General features: G+C 37.3%; 4 protein-coding genes across 4 annotated transcripts; all 4 read left to right on the forward strand.

Annotated features, from left to right (window-relative positions):
* Window positions 1-286: 286 nt before the first annotated feature.
* Window positions 287-3,276, forward strand: LOC145239144 (glucoside xylosyltransferase 1-like). The gene is made up of 2 exons (XM_080102426.1): window positions 287-725; window positions 1,948-3,276. Exons 1-2 carry the CDS (start codon window positions 417-419, stop codon window positions 2,794-2,796), a joined length of 1,158 nt encoding a protein of 385 aa, XP_079958552.1. The 5' UTR covers window positions 287-416; the 3' UTR covers window positions 2,797-3,276.
* A 74-nt stretch (window positions 3,277-3,350) lies between these two features.
* LOC145239142 (HEAT repeat-containing protein 6-like) lies at window positions 3,351-7,372 on the forward strand. The gene has a single exon (XM_080102424.1). It carries the CDS (start codon window positions 3,752-3,754, stop codon window positions 7,076-7,078), a length of 3,327 nt encoding a protein of 1,108 aa, XP_079958550.1. The 5' UTR covers window positions 3,351-3,751; the 3' UTR covers window positions 7,079-7,372.
* A 374-nt stretch (window positions 7,373-7,746) lies between these two features.
* LOC145239146 (peptidyl-prolyl cis-trans isomerase FKBP3-like) lies at window positions 7,747-10,021 on the forward strand. Its single transcript, XM_080102429.1, has 6 exons — window positions 7,747-7,956; window positions 8,040-8,141; window positions 8,440-8,671; window positions 9,259-9,323; window positions 9,421-9,518; window positions 9,584-10,021. The coding sequence occupies exons 1-6, from the start codon at window positions 7,855-7,857 to the stop codon at window positions 9,636-9,638; spliced, it is 654 nt and encodes a 217-aa protein (XP_079958555.1). The 5' UTR covers window positions 7,747-7,854; the 3' UTR covers window positions 9,639-10,021.
* A 449-nt stretch (window positions 10,022-10,470) lies between these two features.
* LOC145239141 (multifunctional protein CAD-like) lies at window positions 10,471-27,827 on the forward strand. Its single transcript, XM_080102423.1, has 44 exons — window positions 10,471-10,695; window positions 10,779-10,920; window positions 11,006-11,133; window positions 11,196-11,344; window positions 11,421-11,562; window positions 11,825-11,899; window positions 11,967-12,133; window positions 12,308-12,448; window positions 12,518-12,695; window positions 12,999-13,177; window positions 13,295-13,408; window positions 13,478-13,597; window positions 14,213-14,353; window positions 14,411-14,491; window positions 14,702-14,890; window positions 16,011-16,135; window positions 16,207-16,345; window positions 16,498-16,605; window positions 16,959-17,218; window positions 17,329-17,584; window positions 17,876-18,076; window positions 18,138-18,284; window positions 18,349-18,456; window positions 18,524-18,650; window positions 18,986-19,128; window positions 19,226-19,456; window positions 19,520-19,589; window positions 19,763-19,875; window positions 19,989-20,093; window positions 22,275-22,547; window positions 22,612-22,696; window positions 22,895-23,061; window positions 23,153-23,317; window positions 23,398-23,529; window positions 23,898-24,099; window positions 24,370-24,485; window positions 24,805-25,026; window positions 25,155-25,661; window positions 25,722-25,863; window positions 26,605-26,801; window positions 26,992-27,147; window positions 27,223-27,327; window positions 27,432-27,526; window positions 27,589-27,827. Exons 1-44 carry the CDS (start codon window positions 10,605-10,607, stop codon window positions 27,689-27,691), a joined length of 6,837 nt encoding a protein of 2,278 aa, XP_079958549.1. The 5' UTR covers window positions 10,471-10,604; the 3' UTR covers window positions 27,692-27,827.
* The last annotated feature ends 150 nt before the right edge of the window (window positions 27,828-27,977 follow it).

The raw sequence follows: 27,977 nt of genomic DNA on the forward strand, positions 1-27,977 counted from the left end.
ATCCACGTGCGTATAACTGTGATAATGGTACTTTCCCAAAATCGAAACATAAACAACAACAAAGAGCAAAAAGCGAACAAAAGAAAATGTTAAAATATTTTCAAGACAAATTAAGGCAATGAAAGACATTAGGTCGTTAAGTTCGTTTCTTTCTCATTTTTTTGGTTTAAAAGTATTTTTTAACTTGAGGAGAGTGCAGTGAAGCGTAACACAATTAAGCTGCACTTGACTTTCTTTACCTTTATTGCTCTATCAGCAAAAACTTGTTTTTAAATGCTGTAATTTTTAGTGATACTTACTAGTAGTTCTTGTCTTTACCTATTTAGTATTTGATAGGGTAAATGTGACAAAGCCTAATGGCGCGACTTTAAATTTAATTCCATATGTAATTGCTGTACATCAGTAACCTGGTGAACATGGATAATTGGCGACAATTTCGCACTGAAGTAGAGGAATTGGAGAGAATAAACTTGATTTCACTTCCAATGATCAAGCGATGGTTTCTTCTACTTGGAACCACTGTCGCAATATTTTGTTATTTGTGGAACAGCATATTCCGGGGAACCGGTTTTGACCACTTTCCTGCGTCAATGGTACATTTCGAGAATGACTACAAGTCAAAAATAACATTCATGTCCGAGGCTGAAGCAAGAAAATTCCAGCTAAGAGAAATTAACATTGTTATTACTGCTTCAAGTAAACAGATAGAAAGAAAATCACCAAAGGTAATATATATATTAGCTTGAAATATATATGGCTTAAAGCAGGGGCGGGCAACTTCTCCAGTCGGCGGGCCTGATATGGGAAAATAAAGTACTTGGCGGGCCGGATTCCCGAATCGATACATTAATCGCGTATTTATCCAGTGATTTGAAACGGATTTTTGACCACCTAAACCAGTGGTCTTCAACCATTTTAGCGAAATCGCCCCCTTGCTAGGGCACTGACTCAATATCGCCCCCCATTATATCGTTATTTTTTAAAGTTCTTGACTCTTGAGCATTTGCGTGCAATTAGATTTACCCAGCACCAACGAATGCTTATGTTAACAGTTTAAACCCAATTTAATTGCTACAACAACACTGAGGGTCAATTTCACGCAATTCTAATGCATCCAAGCAAAGTTTGTGACATCATAGACAAGATAACATCATACGATTATCGCAAACAATAGCTATTTTTGTTTTTTTGATTAAAAGTAATGGGGCATTACTCGGCAAAAGAGAAACCTATACATTCCACATTAATAACTTACACTAGATTTATCAAATTTAAGGAGGATACAAAAACTTTGCAGTTTCTGAAGCGCTAGCAGACCTATAGAAAGTGTAAAAGTGAAACAAGTTTTAGGGAAAGTTCGTTACCGTTATATTAAAAAGGTATAGCCGGTCACCATACATAGTGCATACACCACAGACTTAGATAGTTTTTTTTGCTTAGATAGTAACGGCGGGAAAGTTTTTTGCTATTGGGGAGCGTTACTGTCCGTTACAACTATAATTTGACGTAGTATGCAAGTAGTGGGGGATTGCGGCAGACTGTGGCCGCGGGCCACATTACCATGTATGACCCGGAAACTGTCTGCCAGCCGCTCAAAATCCCGTCGCGGGCCGGATCCGGCACGCGGGCCGTATGTTGCCCGCCCCTGGCTTAAAGAGTTTTAGTTTTAATGGTATGGGTGTGAGCATTTTTTAACATTAATTCTTTATGTCTGTTTTTAAAACTGCAAAGCTTACATAGAAATAGCGCACTGATGTTTACATTAATTCTATTTGAATAAGGAACTGAAGATGTCATCAGGCAAAATATATATATTCCAAGATATTCATTGTCAGATTTCGTTACTAGGAAAATACTTTCCATTCTTAGTTGACTGTTTACAAGTTTGGTTAAGCGTTTGGCAAACTTATATATTTTCAGTTAAATGTGCAAATCACTATTTTTCAGGAACACTTGGAACCCAGCATTGTGAAAGATGCTGTGGTCACAATGAAGTCCACTGTTATGCACACAAAGAAAGTGATTCACTTCCATATATTCACCACAGACCACTTGTACCAGTATTTTATTGCTAGATTGGACAATTGGCCTAACTATATTCGACACAGAGTGTCCTTCAACTTTTATCCCACTGTATATCCTGAAACTGTGTCTGGTGAATATGAAGATGAAAACGATGAGCCTTACCGATCTCCTCTACTTTTTGTGCCACATATTTTAAAAGAAATAGATCATGTTATGTTTATCCGGCCTGGTGGAGTGTTTTTACAATCTGTTGACCTTCTTTGGTCCAATATGGAAGATTACAACACAGACAATGTCTTATCTTTGGCCCCATTTGATATAAACTCCATGTGTCCTGTTTCAAGAGAAGCTCTAACAATCGACAAAGTATATAGTTCATCTGTAATCCTGCTGGACCTTTACAAGCTTAGAACAGCTGTTTTCCACGTCCCTGTAAAAATGAATGGTTATAATCTTGAGGATGCTGAAACAGAACTGATGACCTGGAGCCCAAGAATGATTCTTTCTCATGTTAAGACTTTTTCCTCAAAACTAATGGTCACAGAACAAGACATTCTAAACCTAATGGCTTACTATAATCCCCAAACTGTTAAGCAACTTAGTTACAAATGGAATTTTAATGCTAACAAGCAACAAAGTGCACGCTCAATGTTAAAATCATTTTTAATCTTTTCCAGTTTTGATAAGTGGAATTTGAAATTGAAAAATCACATTTTAAATGCAGATTTCAGAAATCATACACTAACTGACTTATATTTGCAAACTTCTTAATCCATATTTAATGACAAACAAAAATCGTTTTTGTTGAATACAACCAGCACTGAACTAATGTAAGCATTAGATTTGAACTATATTAAGACATACTGTATTTTTTTATTGCACAACACAAAATTTCTTTTTTTGCCATGTGGCAGTGTTAAAGCAGGTGTCCTTGTTTTTTACATTGCTTGTTTTATAGCATTTGTTTCGGCATATACAAAGAAAGTCTTGTTTGCTTTTAAAAAGAAAAAGTGTTTTTGCATTCAACTGTTTTACTGTTGTTTCTGAATATTAGGTGCTCAACAGGTTTTTGTAATCGTGTTGTACTACAATCCAACACACATTCTGTAGTACACTGTATTTAATGATGTTATTGTTTGTAGCAGTTAATTTGCACTTGGCCATTTTGATACATTGCTTTATTTGTGCGGTGCCATGCACTATTAAATCGCTATGTTTTGTACTTTTTTCAATTAAACCATATATATTGTTGGTGTCTTACCTACTGCATACCATTAATCAAGGTTTTTGAAAAAGTCTTTCCAGGATAGTGTGCAGTGTGGCAGGATGTGCAAATATAATGAAACACAAATATTTTGTATTAATAGAACGCAGAAGCGCGAAAAAGCGATAAATGTTTTGGGAAAAGATTGAAGTTGTTAAATTTACGTCAAACGTGCATATTATGTCTATGTGACAATAAAAAATGCTGCACGCTTCATGGCTTCAGCGACATGGCGACGATTCAACTTGTCCAAGCTCAGTAGCTGCGTGCAACCGTGCATTTTTTCGTTGTTAAATTAGTTGCATGTCAAACACTGGAATCTGAAATGTAAAATATCAGACATGTTAAATCACGATTGTACTTTTAAATTTGCAGCTTCAACTTAACTCGTTTTTTAAGTAAAACATAATAGGATGACTTAAACGACATTTTGTGCATAGCATCAAATATCCAAAGGTTACAATGGATACCCAAAACACAACGTTCGAAAATTTGTATGTAGAACTAACTGGAACATCCCCAAATGTTTGTGATGGCAAGAAAGTCTTAAGTATTGTGCATCAACTCAACGATGTTAACTACAGAATGAAGCTACCTTTCTTGACCAAATGGACTTGTACAGACATGGTAATGTTGTTACTGGACAAAATAAAGGAATTTAGGTTGTGTGGGTCTGATATACAGCCCTTTCTTCAGTTGATAATGAACATCGCTGCAAAGCAAGAGATAATAGTCTGTAGTATGTCTGTTAATGTAATACTTCATGGCTTGAAGGATTTATTGTCTATTTACAAGGCAAGCATGACTTTTCAAATCCACAATGACATGCTTGGTTGGATATGGGGTGCTATTTCTGCTGTGGTTTATGGCAATGGTGCCTATATTATCCCTGACACTGTGAATTGGCTGCTACAGGAGCATGAGTTTATTGCCAGTTTATCAGGATACGAAAACTCCCATTTGCTGGAAATCAAAAAAATGTACATTCAGTGCCTGACTGGGATATGTCTATCGTCTGAAAGTCGAGAGCAACTAGCTGATGAATACATGGTTCAGTGTCTAAAGATATTTATCACTGTGTTACAGTCAACCAGCAAAGCTGTGGATGTATCTTTCTTTAAGCTCATGTATTCAGCACACAAAGGACTACACAACATTCTAGAGCATAGTTCCGGACTTCATGTAAATGATATTGGACCATTGCTTGCTTCTTTAAAGAGGCACCTGGTATTTGGATTGCCTTTTGCAGCTGGTGATTTGCCAACCGTCCTTCATCCCCTTCCAATCCCGGAAGCCATGAAGGTTCAGTCCAACACTCCCCAAAGATCTGGGAGAAAACGAAAAAAGAAGAACAGATCAAAGTCAAGTGAAAGAGGTGGAAGTGCAAATCGAAGTTTAAACTCCAGAGGAAGTTCATCCACACAAGAAACAGACCCTTCGGTTCATGATGCTCAAGTCAATGGCAAACCATCTGTCAACAGCAGCTTCATTCCAGGAATAGTCATGGACCCTAGTGGGCAACTTATGTTCATCACAAGTTCAGAATCTGAGTTTTCTGATACTGAAGCAGGGCAGCGATCAAAAATGCATTCATTTGCTTTAAAAATTAGGCAAATTGCATTTGGAAACTTATATCTTGTGATAAGAAAGACCAGTCGACACATCATGTTTGGATACTGGAACTCATTTTTGCAGAGTACTGTTTCAACATCAGATATTTCGTTGTTGTCTTGCATTGTCAATGATCCTGCTCCAAAAGCCAGGGTTGCATCACTGATGGTGTTAAGTGCTATGGTTGAAGGTAGCAAGCAGTTTTTATCTCTGGTTTGCAAGGAATCTGTTTCAACTTCTTTTGTTCCGTTTTCGGGTTTGATTACATCTGCAATTCATGCATGTCATGAAACGTTACTGACAGCAATTGGCAAAGAGAGATCGTTGATAACACAAGTGCACATATTAAAAGCATTAGCATCAATTGCAGGTAATACACCATACTCCAAGTTACAGCATGGCATTATTGGAAAAATGATTATAAATGTTCGCCTGTTTATGCAAAAAAATCCGGATGCAGACAGTCAGATAGCAGCATTAAATGTGTTTGTGGCATTGTTTAGTCATGACCCTGCATTGGAAGAAGTAGCATGTGGCATTTCTGATGTAAAATATGTAAACACAGATTCTTCACCATTTTCAAGGCAACTTTCAAAACCTCTTTCCACAACCAAACAAAACTTTTCAAGCTCCTGGCTTGTTGACCATTGTTTGGAGTTGCTTGATCTGGAAAATGAGTCTGTGTCCTTATCACTCCGGGTTGCCTCATTGCAAACTTTGACTGCTTGTTGCAAGCCATATTTTGTTCTTGCAAAACCATCCGTTGCCAAATTTAAGGAGGTCATTTACAAGTGTATGCATTTTGATAAAGTAAATATTAGACTCCATGCTTGCAAACTATTAGAGATGCTTGGTACCTGTCTGTTACATAACAGTCAAGGTTCAGAACACTCCTCAGTAGACATTAATGATAATGTAGTTTTATGGGATTTTTTGCTGTCTGGTCCTTTGCAAAACATTACACAAAGTGATGAAGATCCAATTATTCGCAGTCATTTGTGTGACTGCCTTTCAACAATCGGGCCTTCTGTGTTTGAAATGCTTTCCAGAAAATTACAAGTTTTCTGCCAAACTGTACTGCTGGGCTATACAAGTGATGATAACTACTTAGTAAGGTCTGCAGCAGTTCGTTCGTTGGCTGTACACATCATGTATCCATTCCTGAGAAAAGACATAGCATTTGTGGAAGATGTTGCATCATGTATTCTTCGATTGATGCATGATCCAATAAAAAGTGTTCAGTGCAATGCGGCCTGGTCTTTTGGAAATCTAACAGATGCTATTATTGTAAGTGTAGAAGCAGATGAAACATTCCGGGACAGAATTGGAAACAAAACCCTGCTTGATTTGTTTGAGAATGCAGTGGAAGTAATTGACAACAAAGATAAAGTACGATTTAATATAATGCGTGTGTTGGGAAACCTGCTTAGATTTTGTACCAACAAACACCTCCAAGTTGAACGATTAACCAAAGTGATGCTTAAAGCAGTTAACATTGTGGCTACTGGAGTAACCAAAGATTCACTTATGAAAGTACGTTGGAATGCTTGTTTGGCTTGTGGGAATTTTCTAAATAATGTTAACCTTCCCATTGGAAAGTCAGAATGGACAGATTTAGTGTATGATGCTCTTTGTGAGGCTGTATCCAAATCTAAAAACTACAAGGTCAGAATTAAAGCAGCTGCAGCTTTGAGTTGTGTTCAGAGCAGAGCAAATTTTGGTCTAAAGTTTAATGATGTGTGCTCCTGTATTACACAAAGCTTACAGAACCTTGTCACAGAAACTACACAGGATTTCGAGGAGTTTCGCTTCCATGATCGTTTAAGTGAACAGCTGTGTTGCACATTGCTACATTTAGTTAAGCTGATGCAACTTGAGGATTTTCAGATCTTTGTTTTAACATTCCCAGAGATAGAAACTTATGTAAATCTTAAAGAACAACTGGGAAACTGCTATGATGGGATTCAGAAACGCTTAACTGAAAAATCTGAAATGCAACAAGAATGCATGCAAGAGGCATACATTGCATTGGGACAACTCCTGGACAAGGACAAGATGGAGTTGTTTAAGTTTAGTGCAAGAAATTGGAATGTGTTGTTGGAAAAAGACCTAAAGGAGCTTGAAGCTAAAAACTTTAATTATAAGTGTTTGACAGATGTTTTCCCAAACAAAGTTTAACCCCTTATGATTGCTGTTGCAATGTTATTGTCATTTCCATTGAAAGCATTTTATTAATTTAATATTAAATTAAAATAGAGCGTAAAATTTAACTTAAAGCTACTAGTTGCATTTTATGTGTCATGATTTACCGCTTTGTTGGCAGATAAATGTAACATGTTGTCAGTATATGATTGTTCCATTGCTAAATGTTTTTTTTTTCAAATGTCTCATATACCACGTCTGTAAACCGCATACTTTTGTGTGTGAAAAAGTTACGTATTAAAGCACTGTTCCACGTGTTTCTAATCGAAATTTACGTTGTTTCATTTTGAAATAGTCAAACAGTTTACTATTTAGTTTAAATTGGAGAAAAAGATGAGAATTGACAAGATTGTATCCCATTATTTAGTCAGGATATGTTGACATCAGTCTTCCATGGCGAAAAAGGTTGAGGCAGGTCCACTCCCCAGTAATTGTTTTAAAAGTACTACATTATTAAAACTGCCATCGAAACCACGAAAAATTACTTGTTTGTTTTGGAGCGGTTTGTAAATTGTGAAACATAAAAATCAAGTTTTAAATTTAACATGCTTTCATAAAGTCACGTGACAAAACTTGCGCACGCTGTGAAAACTTTAATTGGTTTTGACTCGAGCGAGTTATGCAAGATTGCAAATGTTTGTTTTAATTTTGCTTTGTAGTAAGTTATGTTGATGAATGGCCCACAGCGTAATAAGTTTTGTTGCAGGTAGTTCGCTGTAATTGCCTTTTAGGTTAAGTTATTACCAATAGCCATGGCGACAGTTGAAAGAAAATGGAGTGACGAAGTCCTTGCCTCTGATACTGTATCGAAAAAAGACGTTGTACAGTTTTTGCAGGAGAACGCTGCACCTAAGGTTTGTTATAAAAGTAGCAATAACACAGCGGTCATTTATTTTGTATTGGATTAAAATTTGTATTTGGCAATTTTCTTTTGCAGTTTCTCCAAGAGCAAAAACTTCAAGGAAGTTTAAAAAATGTGACAAAAACTTCAAAGAAGGACCATCTTATCATTGTGTACAATGAGTTGTTCGAGAAAAATGTAATTACAATGTATGGAAGTGCAGTTAGTATGTAATAAAACAATTTTTTTGACAAAACATGTAAATTGAAAAACCTATATTTTAATATAAATATCTGTGCTGTGCAATTTAATTCAAATTTTATCAAGTATATGAACCCCCATGTACAAGTTACCTGATTTAGCCGCTTGCAATACTTTATTATTATTTTGCATCTGTTTACAAGGACCCCTAACAACAACCACCTCATGGCCCCAGCTTCCACAAACCCCAGGTTGGGAACCACTTGTTTGAATTAAACAAGATTTTTTTTCCAAGGCATTCAAAGGAACTGACTATGATATTCCAGTTGAGCAAGTCTGTCATGCAGTCAAACAAATTGCTGTCTCAGATAAATCACAGGAGGTCAAGGAAGTTGGGCCTCCAAAATTCAAAAAAATTGTTTTGAAAAAGGGTGATAAACAGAATTTTCCCAAAAAGGGAGATAAAGTGTCATGCTATTATGTCGGAAAACTGACAGATGGGACAGTCTTTGACAGCCTACAACCAGGCATGTTTTATTGATTTTAATGTATTGTTTTATTAATGTTAAACTCCACAGGTATATGATTTTTGGTAAGACTTTATGGCACAATATGTATGCTTTGCACCTTTACTTTTATATGCTTTTCAACATTGTTTGAAACGGTTAACCATTTTAATGTTTACTCAAAAATTTGCACACCCATGTCAAAAAAAATCACTCTTATAATACACTGAATCTGTTGCCCCAGCAGGAATATGTTTGAGCACAACAAAAATCCATATCATTTATTTTATGCCAGACAGCTCAGTGAAAACTGTAACTTGTAATTCAGTTTCTACTGCAAAAAGATCCATTACCGACTGTTTTAAGTGAAAATATGATGTCACAAATATAATATAGTAACTTGTACACCTAGGATGCATGTTTTACCATATATTGTACACACCAGCTGGTATGGTCAAAAACATAAACCTGCCTGATATCTGGTCATAGGTGTATGGTATCTTGTAGACCTCATCGAAGTGGTACACCTGTAAAAAATGGCGTACAAAAATACAATGCACCTGGTTGAAAGCACTGCACATAAGTGATTTGTTTTTTGTTTGTTAAAGGATCTAAAAAGAAGAGAATTCAGGCTCTTTCTTTTAATGTTGGCAAGAACCATGTGATAAGAGGAGTAAGTATAATAACTGTGTGAATATACGTTAACTAACTGTTGCTGGTAATTGTGACACCAATGAAGTACATAACTGTTTTTGTTTTGTTTTTTGTAGTGGGATGAAGCTCTTTTAACGATGAGTGTTGGTGAGAAAGCTGAAATAACTATTGAGCCAGAATGGGGTTATGGAAAGGCTGGAAAACCAGAGGCAAAGTGAGTTATAATCATGATAAAATGTGCTGCTTGTCAGTGTGTATTATTTATTTATGCATTTTCAGGATTCCCCCCAATGCAACTCTTGTGTTTGAGGTTGAATTGACCAGAATTGACTGATTGATATTGTGCCATAGAACAGATTTGTGCAAGTTTATTTTACTGGTGTTTCCAAATGAAAAGAGCATTTTGTGTGTTGTGTTTTATTGCCTGTAAGGGTATTTGGCATTCTATTGGGGCTTTTTGTAATTTTATGTATTCCTACCACACAGCATTTTTACATGTTTGATTTGGTGTACATTTTTCTATTGTGTAAGCTTTTTGCCTGACTTTTGCCATCATTTCACGTGCCATTTCTGTACATCATATACTTGACAGAAATTCAACTGAGTTGATGGTTTACGAAACTTTGGTGGAAGTAGATGCTCAATGCAGTACACAGTGCTTGATAAGTAGCAGTTTTCTGCTGGTGTTTACACTGCCAAATAAAATGCAACACCCTTTTTAGTTTAATACTTGTTGAGTTGAAGCGAGACCTTTCCTTAACTGTGTCAAAATTTTGGGTCAAGTGAGGATCAGTTGTAAAAAGTATTCCACAGTTCGAATCACGTTCGAAGTAGCAAGTTAGGTACTTATGAATCTTGCAGATTTTGTGTTCATTTAATAGTATCAGTCGCGGTAAGTTTTTTTAGCACAACACAGACAAATTACATATTGCTTAGGTCATGTAGATGCGGTAAAATGACTTTTTACATCCTAAAATTAGACTTATGTTATTCACAATGAAATTAGAAAAAAAGACGTAACTGTACCGCTTTGGTTTTATTGTTGCGCCGCACGTGCTGTTTTAAAGAGCCAGCGTGTTTCCTCTGTTTACGTTTGTGTGTGTTTTAGTTTTAGGTAATTGTGTGCCATTAGTAAAACGAAAAATTGCTAGTTGTGTTGGTAAAACAATCTATGCGTTACTTTTTGAGAAGAATTGGATTAGATGTAACTGATTTCGTTGTTGTTTATTACCTGTCGTATATGTGTTAGCAATTATCACAGGCACGTTGGTTGACTATTGTTTACTCCTGACCTACGGAAATGACAGAACCAGCGCATCTTCATCTGCAAGATGGTTCTACTTTTTCTGGAAAACACTTTGGTGCCAAAGCTAATATTGCTGGAGAAATTGGTATGTTGTTGTTGTAGTAGAACTGTGATTATGTTAGCTAAACAAAAAACTATGCTTTTGTAAACTTCAAATCTTTATTGCAGTGTTTCAAACTGGAATGGTTGGATACCCCCAATCACTGACTGATCCTTCATATCAAAAGCAAGTTCTGGTGCTTACTTACCCACTTATTGGAAATTATGGAATTCCGTCAGATGAAAAAGATGAAATTGGTATTTCGAAATGGTAAGCACAAGGCATTAACATTGATTTGTAAGGAATAAGTACTGCCCTTGGTGCTTTGGTAATAAATACCAAAACATGTTTTAAGGTTTGAATCAAACAAAATCCACGCTGCTGGTTTAATAGTAAATCATGGTTGCTTTGATCCAAGTCATTGGTCATCACTTCTGTCTTTATCTGAGTGGCTAAAAACACACAATGTTCCAGCTATTGAAGGTTTGTCATTTATTTGTATGGGAATTTTTTTGGGATCGTCACATAAAACTAATTTACTCCAGGAATCGACACAAGAGCTTTAACCAAGAAGATTCGATCACAAGGGTCAATGCTATGCAAGATAACAGTTGGGAGCAACATAGAAGATCGCCAAAAAATCCCATTTGCCGATCCTAATTTAACCAATCTTGTGGCTGAAGTTTCTATCACTGTAAATATAGTTAAACAAGTGGACATGCTTGGAACTATGTTCGTTAGTTGTTGAATATATAACAATATGTTTTTAGAAACCTGTCACTTATAACCCTGATGGTGACATACGCATAGTGGCGGTTGACTGTGGAATAAAGAACAACCAAATCAGATGCCTTTGCAGACGAGGTGCCAAAGTAACGGTTGTGCCTTGGGATTTTGATTTCAACAAAGTTGGTGGGTTCACTTGGTTTGCTTTGAACACATAAACAAATCTCAATATTTGGCACACAAAATATTTGCTAAATGTTCTTGCTGAATGATGTTTTTAACTGTAGATATTAAAGTAGCAAAGAATAAAACTTTAATTGGATTTTTGTACAAATCTTCAAACAGTAAGATGTCTTAGTATTTAAGCTACTTCAATGTCAATCTTGTTTCTATAAAATACATGTTTTTAATGTGTTAATATTTAGTTCTATTTTGTTGCATGTTTTAGAATTTGATGGCCTATTTTTGAGCAATGGGCCTGGAGACCCCGTTTTGTGCAAAGACACCATTCAAAATATTAGAAGTGAGTTTAACAAATCAAGTCTAAAAGTTTCGTACCGTATCAGTAATGAACTCTTTGTACTTGTAAGGTTTTTTGAAGCTGCCAAAGCCTTTACCAATGTTTGGAATATGCCTCGGGCATCAGCTAATCAGTTTGGCTATAGGAGCTGGCTCATACAAGATGAAGTTTGGAAATCGTGGTCACAATCAGCCGTGTATGTTAACAGATACAACCCGCTGCTTTATAACATCACAGGTAAAATCAAGTAACCTCATGAAGTTTATAAATGACTATACTACATACCAAAGAATTTGTTTGCTGTCAATGCAACTTTAGAACACAACCTTAAATTCAAAATTGTTCCCATTATCTGATATTTAAACTAGTTTAATATTATTTTTCAAAACACTGATTTAAATTGTTTTTCAGAATCATGGGTTTGCTGTGGATTCGGACAAATTGCCGGATAATTGGATTCCATTATTTGTCAATGCCAATGATAAAACAAATGAAGGAATAGTGCATGTTTCCCTGCCCTTCTTTAGCTGTCAGTTTCACCCTGAAAACACAGTAAGTTTGAGCAATATTTTAAAAATTGGTTGGCTGAAAGTTGCCTGGAGTCCTTGTATGTATTTTCAGCCAGGGCCACAAGATCTGGAATGTCTGTTTGATGTGTTTCTGCAAACCGTTCGTGACCACAAGTCAGGCAATGTAAGAATGACGGTGAAGGATTTGATCACAAACACCCTGACAAACAAACAGGATCAAACAGTAAACAAGCTTAGACCCCAGAAGGTGTTAATACTTGGGTCTGGAGGTAATTGAAAAATATTTCTATCTTTATACCAAGCAATATGAACCCACAAAGTCATCTGATCTTCTAAAAAATAAAATAAGTCCATATGTTTAAGTGTTAATCATTAGTAGAAAAAACAGTTGCTTTAAATTATAGCTGTGTTGAAAAGGTTTCAATACCAAACAAATGTCAATAAGTTTGTTGCATTTTTTAATTCGTTATAGCCAAAAAAGATGATATTTGCCATAAAACTCTTTTACACCACCCAGATATTTTTACCTTGTCTTTTGTGACTGTGAACATTATCAAATATTGTTGTTGTAGGGTTAAGTATTGGCCAAGCAGGGGAGTTTGACTACTCCGGAACTCAGGCTATAAAAGCCATGAAGGAAGAGCAGATTCGAACAGTTTTAATCAACCCTAACATTGCGACTGTTCAAACATCCCATGGACTTGCCGATAAAATATACTTTCTACCCATCACTCCTGATTACGTTACAGAGGTATGATTTAATTGAAATTAATTCAAATTAATTTGGTGTTTTTTGATTGTGGGAATTGATTAAAAGGGATTTAAATGTAGAATTGTTGTGTTTTAATATTTTTTTCCTGTTGTACAGATTATTCAGTGTGAGCGACCAGATGGAATTTTACTAACGTTTGGAGGCCAAACTGCTTTAAACTGTGGTGTGCAACTCAAAAACCAAGGGGTGTTTGAAAAATATAATGTCAAGGTAGCTTAACTAAAAGACTGTTTTTAAACACCAATACTTGACATAGACTTATTTCATCTATTTGATCAGGTTCTGGGAACACCAATTGCATCCATAGAAATGTCTGAAGACAGGAAGGCTTTTGCTGAAAAGATGCTGGAAATTGGAGAAAGGGTGGCACCAAGTGATGCAGCTTATAATGTTGAAGAGGTAAAGTTTAATTAAACTCTATCACTGACCAAAATAGCCTCACTAGCTTAAGTGTTCAAAAAATATTGCACATTTAAGTAAAAAGGAATGGTTAACCAAACACAGAACTGCATTTACAAACACAAGAGAGAATATTTGATACTTCATCTTTACTTTTTTTCGATTTTGTGTACTGTTGTCAAAGTAAATGTGACGTCCAGCTTTTAAACCATCGTATGCCAGGCCTATTGAAAGTGCTATACCGAATCAGCCGGTCATCCAAGCATTCCCATATGGCACGGCACAGGCTAGAAAAATCCAGCCTGCTGTGAGATTTAAACCCACGATAGGAGTTTTTCTGGGACCCGGTGAGAATGGTTAGGAGCTTGGCTTGATTTGGTATAACGCTTTCAATAGGCCTGGCATACTATAATTTATAAATAAGGATGTTGTGATTGCTGGTCTGCATGGACTCTTCAGGACTGATCCCAGCATGAATGTATTCATCTTAATCAAGCTGATAAGGCTGAATTTTAATGCTCTGTCAACCGCCAGGTTAGGTTTAGACTGCAACTTATCCTTACACCTGTTTGACCTTATGAAGTAACTTTCCTAATAAAAATGTAAACTTTACAGGCAAAGAAAATTGCTGAGAGATTAGGTTATCCAGTGTTGGTGCGAGCTGCTTATGCCCTTGGGGGTTTAGGATCTGGTTTTGCTGACAATGAAGTGGAACTTTCAGAACTTGTCACTTCTGCATTTGCGCACACATCACAAGTAAATCTAAACTGCCACATGTTTAATGCCGTTTTAAATATTTTCCATTATCTTCAGGTTTTTGTTGACAAGTCGTTGAAAGGCTGGAAAGAGGTTGAATATGAAGTTGTCAGAGATGCATACGACAACTGTATTACTGTAAGATTTAGGTTTATTTTATTTGTTGTTTTCTGTGCAACCAGTTGTTTGTTTGTTTGTTTTTTTATAAAAGTTGGTCATGGAAATTTTTTTTGGGGAAATCTGTGACCCTTTTTATTTCATTTTTTTCGAATCCTGCCTTTTATACTTTTAGTTTACTATTTATAAATCACATACTTTTAATCTTTTCTTTGCTACCGCCAAACATAGGTGTGTAATATGGAAAATGTTGATCCACTTGGGATCCACACTGGTGAATCGATAGTTGTTGCACCAAGCCAAACACTCACTGACAATGATTACAATCGTCTAAGGACAACAGCAATCAACTGTATTCGACATCTGGCTGTAGTGGGAGAATGCAACATACAATATGCAGTGAACCCAGAATCTGATGAGGTTTGTATTTTCTTCTTTTGTTTCACCAAGTGCTTTTCAACCTTTGAGGTATCACCTACCTCTAGGTTGGTAATGTTCAACCTTTGATTCATGGTCTCCCCCTAAACCAGGGGTCGCCAACCTTTACTACCAGTTTTACGTAGTAAAAACAACACTGGGAGCCACAAAGCCGTTTCAAATTTTAAAATAAAATGCAAAACGTTTTTTAGTCTTATGACATTCGACTTTTTGTTGTTAGCTAGTGTTTCATTGCATATTAGACACACTGGTATACTAATCTCGTCAGCCGAGAAAACAACTTGACAATTAACAAACAGCTATTGTTACGCGCGCACACACACTGCAAACAAAAACAGTATTGTCTCATATTGCGTATTAACCTGCGCGCCGCCAGTTTGCCTCTTTCAGACTTCACGTTTGATGGTATAGAGATGGTGTTGCAGGTAACTACAACAAGCGAGTACAGTCATGCTACTGCACTTCAATTTTCGTGTTCGACTTTTGTGTTCGGCATAATCGTCACATAATTTTTAATCAAATGTACAACATTTGGTAAATTCAAAAACTGAGCCGCATCAGAGGGATCAAAGAGCCGCATGCGGCTCCGGAGCCGCGGGTTGGCGACCCCTGCCCTAAACCATATGGCCATCTTTGATCAAAAATGTGTAATTCTGTTCATTAGAAAGGAAAAAAAGATGGATCACTAAGGAAAATGTCTTGCTTAACACTATAGAATGCCCAAGGTAGTCATTTCCACTACTTGAAGTTTACATGCATCTATTTGCAATCGTTTATTGATGGGTGTGGCTAGTAGAGGCCTACACTTGTTGCGCTTAAACCTAAACACACCTCATAGACCCTGGGTCAGAAGCAGTGCTTTATATTTTTTTTGTAAAAGAACGTTCAATGGTCCAAACCTAGATAAATATAAATTCATAACTGGGATCAGCCCTGAACCTTGGTGAATGGCTGAATCAGGAATGTGCCTTCCATAGGCTTGGAGCCCTGTGGTGCAAACCTAATTGTATTTTATTTACCTTGCATTGTAAAGACCCTTTGGTCAGTTGGTTAGTTTAATCGTGCAATATTTGCTGTTTACACTTTTTGTTTATTGTTACAGTTTTACATTATTGAAGTGAATGCCCGCTTATCCCGTAGTTCTGCACTCGCCAGCAAAGCAACTGGTTATCCATTGGCCTATATTGCTGCTAAGCTGGCTTTGGGAATTCCACTACCTGAATTAAGGTGTGTTATTAATAGCTGGGGTCCTGAAATTAGGCTCTGTTAGGTTTATATGTTTGTATTCCATATTTTAGGAATAGCGTCACAAACTCGACAACAGCCAACTTTGAGCCAAGCCTTGATTATTGTGTTGTGAAAGTTCCACGATGGGATCTGCGCAAATTTTCCAGAGTCAGCCCCAACATTGGAAGCAGCATGAAAAGTGTCGGAGAGGTATACTAAAAAAATATAGTTTGAATCTTTTCTATAATGTTAGGCTTAATACAATTTTGTGATTTTAATGTTTTAGTTGTTTTTTTGCTGGAAACAAATTCATGAATGTTTTAATGTACCTGCGACATTTCTGTACTCTATGTACATTGCAGGTCATGGCCATTGGTGTAACATTCGAGGAAGCATTTCAAAAAGCTTTGAGAATGGTAAATGAAAACTGTGATGGTTTCTGTCATGATTTGCAGCCTGTTTCTGAAGAGGTGTGTACAAAGTTTAATGTTTAACTGCATCTTGAACTTTTTATTTGCAAAAACTACAACAATGGATAGCAGTAAATCGCCACAAAGTAAAATGATTGAGGACCATTAAGACGCGTATGCACAATTTTTATGAAAGTGTTTTGTCATGGACAAGCATCTTCTGTTAAGACTTATTTAGCTGTACCTTTTCATGCTATTGTTCAGTAGATTTGTTTCTGTACTGATTTACTTCCTCATTTTTTGAAAACATTTGGCAGAAAGTCATTCATTGGGGTTTTTTATCCTTGATGGGTGGGCAATGCTGAAATGGGTTGCAGCTAGAATGAGTTGCTAATCATGAGTTGGTTTTACAGGCTTTGCAAACTCCAACAGACAAGCGAGTTTTTGTGCTTGCTGCTGCTCTGTATGCTGGATACGACGTTGACACACTCTACAAACTGACACACATCGACAAGTGGTTTCTGCACAAGTTTAAGAATATTATTGCCACAACAAAACAACTTGAGAAATGTCATCTTGATGGTATTGGTGATGTGCCACTCACTCAGAACTTAATGTTTGAAGCAAAGCAGATGGGATTTTCGGATCGACAGATTGCAAGTTGCATAAAGAGGTATGTTTTCACAGTTTGTGTTTGGTTTATCTTCGCAAAACATAAATTAACAATAAGTCTATGCAGTGATGTTATAACTATACATTTTCTAAATCACTTTTTTCTTGCAGCACAGAGTTGTTTGTCAGGGAATGTAGAAAATCACTTTGTGTTCGCCCGAGAGTTCGCCAAATCGACACTGTAGCAGCTGAATGGCCGGCCACAACCAACTATTTGTACTTGACGTATGGAGTTTCATGTGAGAGCCAAGATGATGTGGAGTTCCCTGGAAATTGCATTATTGTGCTGGGGTCTGGGGCTTACAGGATTGGAAGCAGTGTTGAGTTTGATTGGTGTGCTGTGCAGTGCGTCAATGAACTCCAAAAGGTTAGGCCAATTTTTAATGTTCTTTAGTGCTTGCAGTTGTGTCCAGTAATAATATTTTGGGAGCAAACAGTTGCAACCACACAAAACTGTACGCAAATACATAACTACACTTTAATCATAATTTTCTCTAGTTCAGATCTCTATACAGAAACACCCAAAAAATCTATGATGTATCTGTTTTAACACTAATCTTCAACAATCAGATAATATGACAATCTTGTGTTGAGACAAATATCTCAAGGGCTTTTGTTTTGTTTCACTGTCATTAATCTATGGAATATCTGTTTAAAGCTGGGTCACAAAACAGTGATGGTGAACTGCAACCCTGAAACAGTGAGTACAGACTACGACCAGTGTGAAAGACTTTACTTTGAGGAGCTCTCACTTGAAGCAGTGTTGGATATTTGTGAGAAAGAAAACCCTGGTGGTGTAATACTAAGCATGGGTGGACAACTTCCCAATAACATTGCAATGGGACTTCATCGACAACAGGTAAGATAACATAGACCCGTGTTTTAAATACGAGTGGAAATTTTTAATGTTGCTGATTTAGGTGAATGTCCTTGGTACGTCCCCACTGTCCATAGACAATGCTGAAAATAGATTTAAGTTTTCTCGGATGCTTGACAACATTGGAATTATTCAGCCTCAGTGGAAGGAGCTGACTGATGTTGCTGAAGCAAAAAAGTTTTGCGAAAAGGTGTACAACTTGTGTACTTTAAAACTGGCCTTGTTGGTATCAAAAAATGTTTACTTGCTCACAGGTCAATTACCCCTGTCTTGTGAGACCTTCGTATGTTCTTAGTGGAGCAGCAATGTCAGTTATACATTCCGAGCAGGATTTGGATGAGTATCTCGGCCCTGCTACTAAGGTAGGCATATTTACTAACACAAGCTTGTTCATTTTTGCTTTGTTAAACCATTGCAAATTTTATTAAGGTATCAAAAGATCACCCAGTGGTTGTTTCAAAGTTTATCCTGGAAGCAAAAGAGATTGACGTGGATGCAGTGGGCAAGGATGGTGAAGTTGTTGTCATGGCGATATGTGAACATGTTGAGAATGCAGGTAGAACAAACAACATTGATGCTAATGATTTGGGTGTCTACAGTTTTCTGTTTCAGTTACTTGATCACTTGGCAGTACACATGTTAAAAGCAGTGGTTCTACTGATCTAAGTACCACCTAGTCAAGACACTAGTTTTTCCCAAGACATGGACTGATTAGTCAGTTCAGTTGCGTTTCATGATCTGACTTGAACTAGGTATAGCAGAAAGCTACTTGCTTACCACCTCAAGAGCTCCGGCATACCACTTTGGTACATGCACCCTAGGTTGAAAACTACTGTGGTAAAGGAATGGAAAAGGTCTTTGTAATGTCTGATATTTTTCACAATTATTAAGGTGTTCATTCGGGTGATGCCACTCTTGTGACGCCTCCCCAAGATTTGAATGATGAAACAGTTGACAAGATTATTCAGATAGTTTGTGCTATCGGGAGAGAACTCGAAGTTAATGGACCATTTAACCTACAACTTATTGCAAAGGTCTAACCAAACAAACTAAAACAATTGTATAGTTAAAACACATTAATAAACGTAGTTGTATATTGATTCCAATGTGTGTATATTTTCTGTTTGTTAGGAAAATCAACTCAAAGTCATTGAATGCAATGTTAGGACATCAAGATCATTTCCGTTTGTTTCCAAAACTTTGGATTGCAACCTGGTGGCAATTGCTACCCAAGCTATTATGAACATGGACTTGAACTTAAACAAGCTAATTTCTCCTTCCAATGCTCACATTCAATCCTCATTGGATGTTTCCAAAATTCCAATATTGTTGCCAGTTTACCAATCTCGAGTGGGGGTGAAGGTCCGTTGAAGGAAAACGTTAAAAACTGTTAACTGTTTTGGTGACACATTTTGTCTTATTTAGGTTCCTCAATTTTCATTCTCTCGTCTTGTTGGAGCTGACGTGATGTTGGGTGTCGAAATGGCTTCTACAGGTAAATATATATTTCACCTCTGTAAGTTGTGTATGATTTTTTGGCCTAGAATTATGGGTCCTCGCTCAAAAATGGTTTGTAAATATAATTATCAGTAAATGTGTTCATGCACATATTTTTTTGGTGCATTGAGAGAATTTAATTTCAACACCTTTTATTTTTTGTGTTTGCAGGCGAAGTAGCTTGCTTTGGTGAAACTCGCTATGAAGCATACCTTAAGGCTCTCCTAAGCACTGGGTTTAAAATTCCCAAGAAAGACATTCTTTTGTCAATTGGAAGTTACAAGGTGATCATATCATTATATACTATCATTTGTTGAAAACTGTAACTACATAAAATGAAACAAGCGTTATTACTTCTTTGTCGGAAGTTTTATGTTGAAGTTCTGTTATACAATAGCACAAATCCGAGTTATTGCCTTCTGTTCGGACATTGGAAAGCCTCGGATACACCCTTCATGCTTCACTGGGCACTGCAGACTTTTACACTGAACATGGAATAAAAGTAGGAAAAACAATTAATTGTTACTATGGTAACCTTATTATGGGTCCCCTTCCCTGAGGGGGACACATATTGATTTTACTCAAAATGTTTGTGTTTTTTCTTTTTTTTTCTTCTACCCAAAGTTTGTCCGACTCGTTTTTCCATCAAATCCTGGATGGATTTGGATGAAATTTACACAGATGGTAGATGTAGTTATGTAGATGTGCATCCCACTTTGTTTTTGTTGATAACCCCAGTATTTACCCCGCTAGCCCCCTAAAATGGGTATTGTTTCCCCGAAGTTTGCCCGACTCGTTTTTCCATCAAATGTTTGATGAATTTGGCTGAAATTTACACAGATGGTAGATGTAGTTATGTAGATGTGCATCCCACTTTGTTTTTGTTGATAACCCCAGTATTTACCCCGCTAGCCCCCTAAAATAGGTATTTTCCCCCGAAGTTGGTCCGACTTGTTATGGGTCCCCTTCCCTGAAGGGGACACATATTGATTTTACTCAAAATGTTTTTTGTTTTTTTTCTTTTTTTTCTTTCATTTTTCTTCTCCCCAAAGTTTGTCCGACTCGTTTTTCCATCAAATCCTTGATGGATTTGGATGAAATTTACACAGATGATAGATGTAGTTATGTAGATGTGCATCCCACTTTGTTTTTGTTCATTACCCCAGTATTTACCCCGCTAGCCCCCTCAAATGGGTATTTTTTCCCCGAAGTTTGTCCGACACGTTTTTCCATCAAATGTTTGATGGATTTGGCTGAAATTTACACAGATGGTAGATGTAGTTATGTAGATGTGCATCCCACTTTGGTTTTGTTGATAACCCCAGTATTTACCCCGCTAGCCCCCTAAAATGGGTATTTCCCCCCGAAGTTTGTCCGACTCGTTTTTCTATCAAATGTTTGATGGATCCAGCTGAAATTTACACAGATGGTAGATGTAGTTATGTAGATGTGCATCCCACTTTGTTTTTGTTGATAACCCCAGTATTTACCCCGCTAGCCCCCTAAAATGTTTTTTTCTCCTGAAGTTTGTCTGACTCGTTTTGCCATCAAATGCTTGATGGATGTGGCTGAAACTTATACAGATGGTAGATGTAGTTATGTAGATGTGCATCCCACTTTGTTTTTGTTGATAACCCCAGTATTCACCCCGCTAGCCCCCTAAAAGTGGTATTTTCCCCCGAAGTTTGTCCAACACGTTTTTCTATCAAATGTTTGATGGATTCGGCTGAAATTTACACAGATGGTAGATATAGTTATGTAGATGTGCATCCCACTTTGTTTGTCCGGATAACCCTTGTATTTACCCCGCTAGCCCCCTAAAAGGGGTGAGTTTGTAAACAATGTCAGAATTGGCTAAATTTGGATAGCTTGTAAAGTATGCCAATTATCGTTATTGCGCCATTGCAGTTCGGGGGTTGTTAACAGCCCTTTGACATCAGAAACATTAATGGTTGTTGCTCAAGACACCTCTAGTGGTTGAAATTTTAAACGTTGGCAGATTGGACTGAAATTTTGCAGTACTATTGATTGAGTCATTGTGGTTTCCTACTTTTAAGTTTGTGTGTGTTGAACCTCAATTAGTTATCCTACTAGCCCCCTAAAATGAGTTTTTTAATTTAAATAGTTTTTACTCCATATAGCATATTTAGATGTGCACAGTACCAATCACTGTGTTTGTCTTCACAATACCAAACTTACTCATTGTTATCTATTGAATTGCATTATTTTCAACTTTGCATGTGTGGGGACCCATGAGTTTTTGCCTGCAGAAACAACCAAGGTTATAAAAGACGATGGCTAATATGGGACCCAATACAAAATAAGCATAGGAAATATATTTATGTTTTAAAATAGATCATAGTGTATGTGCAAGGGCAATATGTGCTAAGCCACCCTTCTAGTTTAAAACACAGTTTAATGACCAAACAATAAAAAGTGTTATTGTTACTTGCACAAAGCATGGAAATAATTTACAGTGCAACTAAATTGACAATCAAAAATCAATGTAATGTATGCATATAAACTGCTGAAAAAAATGTAATGAACAAATATAGTAACAAAGATAATGTAATGTTGTAAATATATGTGAGGAGCTTTGTATCAAACATAAAGTTTTTTGTGATTGGTAAAGTTATATATGTGAGCTGCCAATAGTCTTTAATGGTGTTTAACATAAAATCAGGTCAAACCAGTAGATTGGCCTTTGGACGAAGCTAATACAGCCAGCAAATCGAAGACCCAGCCAACATCGATCATGGATTATCTCACCAACCACGGTTTCTGCATGATTATCAATCTTCCTCTGAGAAGTGGAGGAAGAAGTGGAAGCGGATCCTCAGCTAGAAGTGGAGCCTCCAAATCAACAACAACCAAGGGTTATCGCTTCCGGAAGCTGGCTATTGAGAAATCGATTCCTTTGATAACTGATGTCAAATGTGCCAAGTTACTTGTACAGGTGTGTAAGGCCATTTTAATGTTATTAAAACCCCCAATTTTTTCTAATGCTTTCTGTGTCCTAGGCTCTTCGAAAGCTGAAATGCCAACAACCAAAATTACATCCACATATTGATTGCATCACTTCAAGGACCATTGTACGATTACCAGGTGCCAAAACAGTTCTCTTGAAATGCCTTCAATTGAATTTTAATGTAAAAACAAGTTTGTTAGGTTTGTTGATGCCCAGGATATCTGCAACGACTTTTACCTAATATTTGTCAAGTGGAACTGCAAGAAGTTGTTTCTCAATTAAACTATAATATAACTACATTAATAAAAGCCTGTGTCTAATATTTTTGCACATAGGTCTGATTGACGTTCATGTTCATGTCCGTGAACCTGGTGCAACCCACAAAGAAGACTGGAATACTTGTACATCAGCTGCGCTAGCTGGTGGAGTCACCACAATTTTTGCGATGCCCAACACCCAACCTGCTGTTGTTGACTTGGAGTCATTTAACTTGTCTTTAAATGTGAGTCCCTGGTACTTTTACAATCTCTTGTTATCATAAAATTATTACCTCAGTTACAAGTTGCATCATAATATTTTACGTTTTGTGGCAGTTGGCAAAGGCGAAAGCAAGATGTGATTTTGCCATATTTGTTGGGGCTGGATCTAGCAATGCTTCGTCAATATGCAAGTTGAGTCCACAGGCAGCTGCATTGAAGATGTATCTCAATGATACATTTACCACACTCAGAATGGACGATGTCACACTTTGGATGGAGGTAACTTTCATCAGTAAATGATTTTAAAGTTTTTAGATTTGCAAAAATTTGTTGTTCACTGATGCTAATTGTTTTTCCAGCATTTTGAGCATTGGCCGAAAAATGCACCACTTTGTGTTCATGCGGAACGAAGAACGGTTGCAGCTGTTCTTTGGTTGGCTGAAACTTATTCAAGATCAGTTCATTTTTGCCACATTGCCAGAAGAGAGGAGGTGAGCTTTATTTGCTACAACAACCCATAAAAAATAAAACAATAAGTCACAAATTCAAAGCAGTAATTAAAAATTTAATGCTCTGGTCAGTTTGTGCAACAACTCGGCCGAGTATCAAAAACAGCGATGCTCAGTACCGAGTATTTCGGTTCTGGCTCGGCTTAGTATAAGTCTCATCAGTGTAGCTTGTGACAAGACATTGACCATATGAGCACAAGTATGCAGTGAGTAACAAGCTGAAAACCAATGCCTCAAACCACAGAAGAACATACAAAGGAACTGGATACAAGACTGTTACTTCTAAGTTTGTAAAAATCAGCAAACAGCTTGCTCAAAAAGACGAAATCTCACAATATTATATGTTGCAGATCCTATTGATACGAGCTGCAAAGGAGCGTGGTCTCCCCATCACATGTGAAGTTGCCCCACATCACTTGTTTCTCAGTGAAGATGACATTGATGTTATTGGAGAAGGTTTTGCCCAAGTTAGGCCGATGTTGGCTACTAAAGCTGATCAAGCTGCATTGTGGGAAAACCTTGACATTGTTGATTGTTTTGCAACAGACCATGGTAAACAAAATATATTTATAAAGTAGTTTATCATGTCAGTTGGGATGTTTATATATTTTACCATAATGAACACATCATCTATAACCTTGTACAGACAGTCGTAACAAACTGTAAACTGTTAAAAAAAAATCATTCTACACCTAAAAAGCATATAATGTAGAATATATTCAATTCAACCAAGGTGTTTCCAAACTTCTATGTTAACGAAACCATAACACAGTGAGGTTTTCTACAGTAAATAAATTGCAACATGATTATTTATTTGTACAGCCCCACATACAGTGGAAGAAAAAGGAAGCGCAAAGCCACCACCTGGGCTTCCTGGCTTGGAAACTATGCTTCCTCTGTTGCTCACTGCAGTGTCTGAAGGACGACTCACGTTGCAGGTGAGGTGGAATTCAAATTATATGAGAATTTTTCTCTTCCTTATTAACTTTTGCTGGATATCTCTTTTTTCCATAGATTAATGTAGGGGACCATTTCTATTAGTATGAAGTATTTTGAAAATGTCTATTGTTGACATTTTGTGCCCCCAAAATTTGTGATGTATAAAAAAAGTCTGATGTACAACGCAGCTAAATGTAAAGTACAAACTTTGAGGCAGGTTTTTGTTGGTGGTAGTAGGAATTTTTTCTTTGTTTTTTGTTGATAGTGTTTTATTGTTGTATACCTGACTCAAATATTTCAAACACTATTTTCATCCAGGACATTGTGGCACGCCTTCACACAAACCCGTCCAAGATTTTCGGGATACCAGTTCAGCCAGAATGTAGCACGTACATTGAAGTTGACATGACGGAATCCTGGGTCATTCCCAGCAAACCCAAGTTCTCCAAGGCAGGGTGGACACCATTTGCTGGCCGCAAAGTGACTGGAAAAGTTACTCGTGTTGTTCTTCATAATGAAGTTGCTTACACTGATGGTCAGGTTAGTCTCCCTGTGAAGAAGTATTTCAGCTGTAAATAAAATAATTGTCAATAACTCAATAAGCATGTCGTGTAGTGTTGACCAACGTAGACATGACATGTATTAACATTCTTGATATTTTGGTGTAGGTTTTAGTGCCACAAGGTTTTGGCAAAAACATTCGCCCAAGTGAAGCAGGTCAAGCAACCAACAACTTTAACCCAAAGGTTCATGAATACAACAACAATGCTCATGTCCCACTACTACCCAGTCCACTTGGTTTAAGCGTCACACAAAATGCACCACAACTGGGCTTGCCTCCAAAAGTGCATCGTGTAGCAGAGATGCCCCATGGTTTGCCAACACCTTTTGGGCCAATGGGAGATAACCATGTAGCACCTACAACTGGTGGAAGTTTAACGCCTCAACAGAATCTTCTATCGACTGTACAACACCGAACAACAGTCAGTGGAAGTGCTGGAGACACAGGCTGGCCATCATCAAGCATTATGAAGGAGCAGTATGCACATGGTCTTGCAGGAAAACATGTTTTAACAGTAAAGCATTTTTCCAGAGACCAATTGCATTACCTGTTTAATTTAGCCCATGCTATGCAGGGCGCTGTTCAACGTGGCAGAGCCCTTGATATGCTGAAGGTATGTGTATTGTTGTGGGCTCATTATAGGCTTTTTACAACATAGTCTGGTTTGTTTTAGGGCAAAGTATTGGTCACTCTGTTTCATGAAGTGAGTACCAGGACAGTATGTTCTTTTCAATCTGCTATGCATCGATTGGGAGGTTCAGTGATTTCTGTTGATGAGCAATCTTCATCAGCCCAAAAGGGAGAATCTCTTTCTGGTAAGTGTCCAAGTACCTGGAACTGAACATTATTTCCTTAAGGTCAGCAGAACCCATGTATGTTTTGCTCAACACTAGGAAGGATTGTTTGTTAGTTACTGCGCTCATAGCCATTGATGGCTGTTGAGTTGAGTTTATTTTAGCTGGTGAATCAAACCAGTATAGGGAATATATTATTGTTTTAAAATATGTCATTCTGTATTTGCAATGGCAATATGTGCTTAGTCACCCTAATAGCACATTATGGACTACACAAAATGCTGTCATCAAAGGTCACATGCCACATAAGTAGTTCTGTTGTGGTCACGTATGCAATCAAGTAGGGATGGGCCAAGCCGAGCCAGAACCCGAGTACTCGGTACCGAGCATCGCCGCTTTTGATGCTCGGCCGAGCAGTTGCACAAACTGACCCGAGCATTAACTTTGCATATGTATGCTAACATACGAAAATTTTATTTGAAAGGGTATACAAGAACAAAAATGACTGTATATTTAAATGCTTTATGATTGTGAAAAAACACGTACTTCTAGGGCCTGTACAGCTTAATTAATACACCGCTGGTGACGTTAGCTACCTTGTAATGCTAAAACTTGCCCGTAACAAGGATTTGTGACATCATAATGCACCCGAGCATGCTCGGCCGAGTACCGAGCATTAACGTGGGATGCTCGGTACTCGGCCAAACAGAACAATTGCAGTTTTGGCACATCCCTACAATCAAGTACTCTTTTCTTTATTAGATTCAGTGATGGTTCTGTCGAGCTATGCAGATGTGGTTGTACTTCGTCATCCACAACCTGGAGCTGTATCGTCTGCTGCACAACACTGCACTCATCCAATAATAAGTGCTGGTGACGGATCAGGAGAACACCCAACCCAAGCTCTGCTGGATGTTTTCACGATCAGAGAGGAACTCGGAACCGTCAATGGAATGACTGTCGGTTGCGCTTATTTGTTCTTTAAAAGCCACCTTAGATTTGCAATTTTAGGTTTAGAGGCACTACAAATTTAAACTATGACTTTTACTAAAAATCCTTAAATACTTGGTACCCACTAGCAAGTAGCACCTTTTTATGCTTGGTGTTTTACCCAAAATGCTTGTTCATGATAAATATGTTTTTTGGCAGATCACTATGGTGGGTGATCTTAAACACGGCCGCACAGTACATTCCCTTGCAAAGTTGTTGGCATTGTACAGAGTGAACTTGCGTTATGTTTCACCAACTGGTTTGGAAATGCCTGAGGATGTTGTGAAGTATGTTTCAGAGCGACGTGTACCACAGGTAACCCTAACTTTGATATCCATGTTAACCTATTATGCTTAACATGTTATTTTGCATTTCTAACTGTTGTTTTAGGCAAGCTACAGCTCAATTGAAGAGGCATTACCAGACTCTGATGTATTGTATGTAACCAGAATACAGAGAGAAAGATTTCCATCAAAAGAAGAATATGAAAAAATTGTATGTTTATCACCATTTATTGGCATAGCCTGATTTCGAGGCTATATGCTTTTGCCAGTCATGTTGCACATATAAACACTTTTCACTATAAACTCTATTTTCAGATGGCTTCCCAATTTGTTTTAACCCCACATTTGATGACAAAAGCCAAATCCAAAATGATAGTCATGCACCCTTTGCCTAGGGTTGGTGAAATCAAGTAAGTACAGAATAAGAAATTTCATACAGAATCACAAATTATATCAATCACATGTTTTGCAGACCGTCAGTTGATAGCGATCCTAGAGCTGCTTATTTCAGACAGGCAGAGTATGGAATGTATGTGAGAATGGCCTTACTCTGTATGGTACTTGGGAAGTGTTAACGATCTTCTTGGTACAACACCTACCAGTGTATATTTTGCACAATGTTACTAACACCACTGCCTCCAACTCTACCAATATCATTACCATGCATATGAAAAAAAATCTGCAGTCCAATAAAACACTGTATAAATTGAAGCAATGTTGAAGTACACTATTGACATTTATTTGAGCATAGATGTGATGTGCAAAGCAGGATTGTTGGCCATCTATGCAAGTCTTGTCTTGTTAAACACAGTAAAAAAATATTTGCCTACAAATGGGCCCCAAGAGCTACATCGGTGCTAG

Source organism: Phallusia mammillata, chromosome 7 (genome assembly GCF_965637545.1).
Source record: "Phallusia mammillata chromosome 7, kaPhaMamm4.hap1.1, whole genome shotgun sequence".
NCBI classification, from domain to species: Eukaryota; Metazoa; Chordata; class Ascidiacea; order Phlebobranchia; family Ascidiidae; genus Phallusia; species Phallusia mammillata.

Coding starts and splice junctions, on each gene's coding strand:
- LOC145239144 (XM_080102426.1), top strand. CDS start 417: ATGGATAATTGGCGACAATTTCGCACTGAAGTAGAGGAATTGGAGAGA. Junction 726..1,947: donor TAGAAAGAAAATCACCAAAG/GTAATATATATA, acceptor ACTATTTTTCAG/GAACACTTGGAACCCAGCAT.
- LOC145239142 (XM_080102424.1), top strand. CDS start 3,752: ATGGATACCCAAAACACAACGTTCGAAAATTTGTATGTAGAACTAACT.
- LOC145239146 (XM_080102429.1), top strand. CDS start 7,855: ATGGCGACAGTTGAAAGAAAATGGAGTGACGAAGTCCTTGCCTCTGAT. Junction 9,324..9,420: donor AGAACCATGTGATAAGAGGA/GTAAGTATAATA, acceptor TGTTTTTTGTAG/TGGGATGAAGCTCTTTTAAC. Junction 9,519..9,583: donor GCTGGAAAACCAGAGGCAAA/GTGAGTTATAAT, acceptor ATGCATTTTCAG/GATTCCCCCCAATGCAACTC.
- LOC145239141 (XM_080102423.1), top strand. CDS start 10,605: ATGACAGAACCAGCGCATCTTCATCTGCAAGATGGTTCTACTTTTTCT. Junction 11,563..11,824: donor TTTTGATTTCAACAAAGTTG/GTGGGTTCACTT, acceptor TGCATGTTTTAG/AATTTGATGGCCTATTTTTG. Junction 19,590..19,762: donor TGTCGAAATGGCTTCTACAG/GTAAATATATAT, acceptor TTGTGTTTGCAG/GCGAAGTAGCTTGCTTTGGT.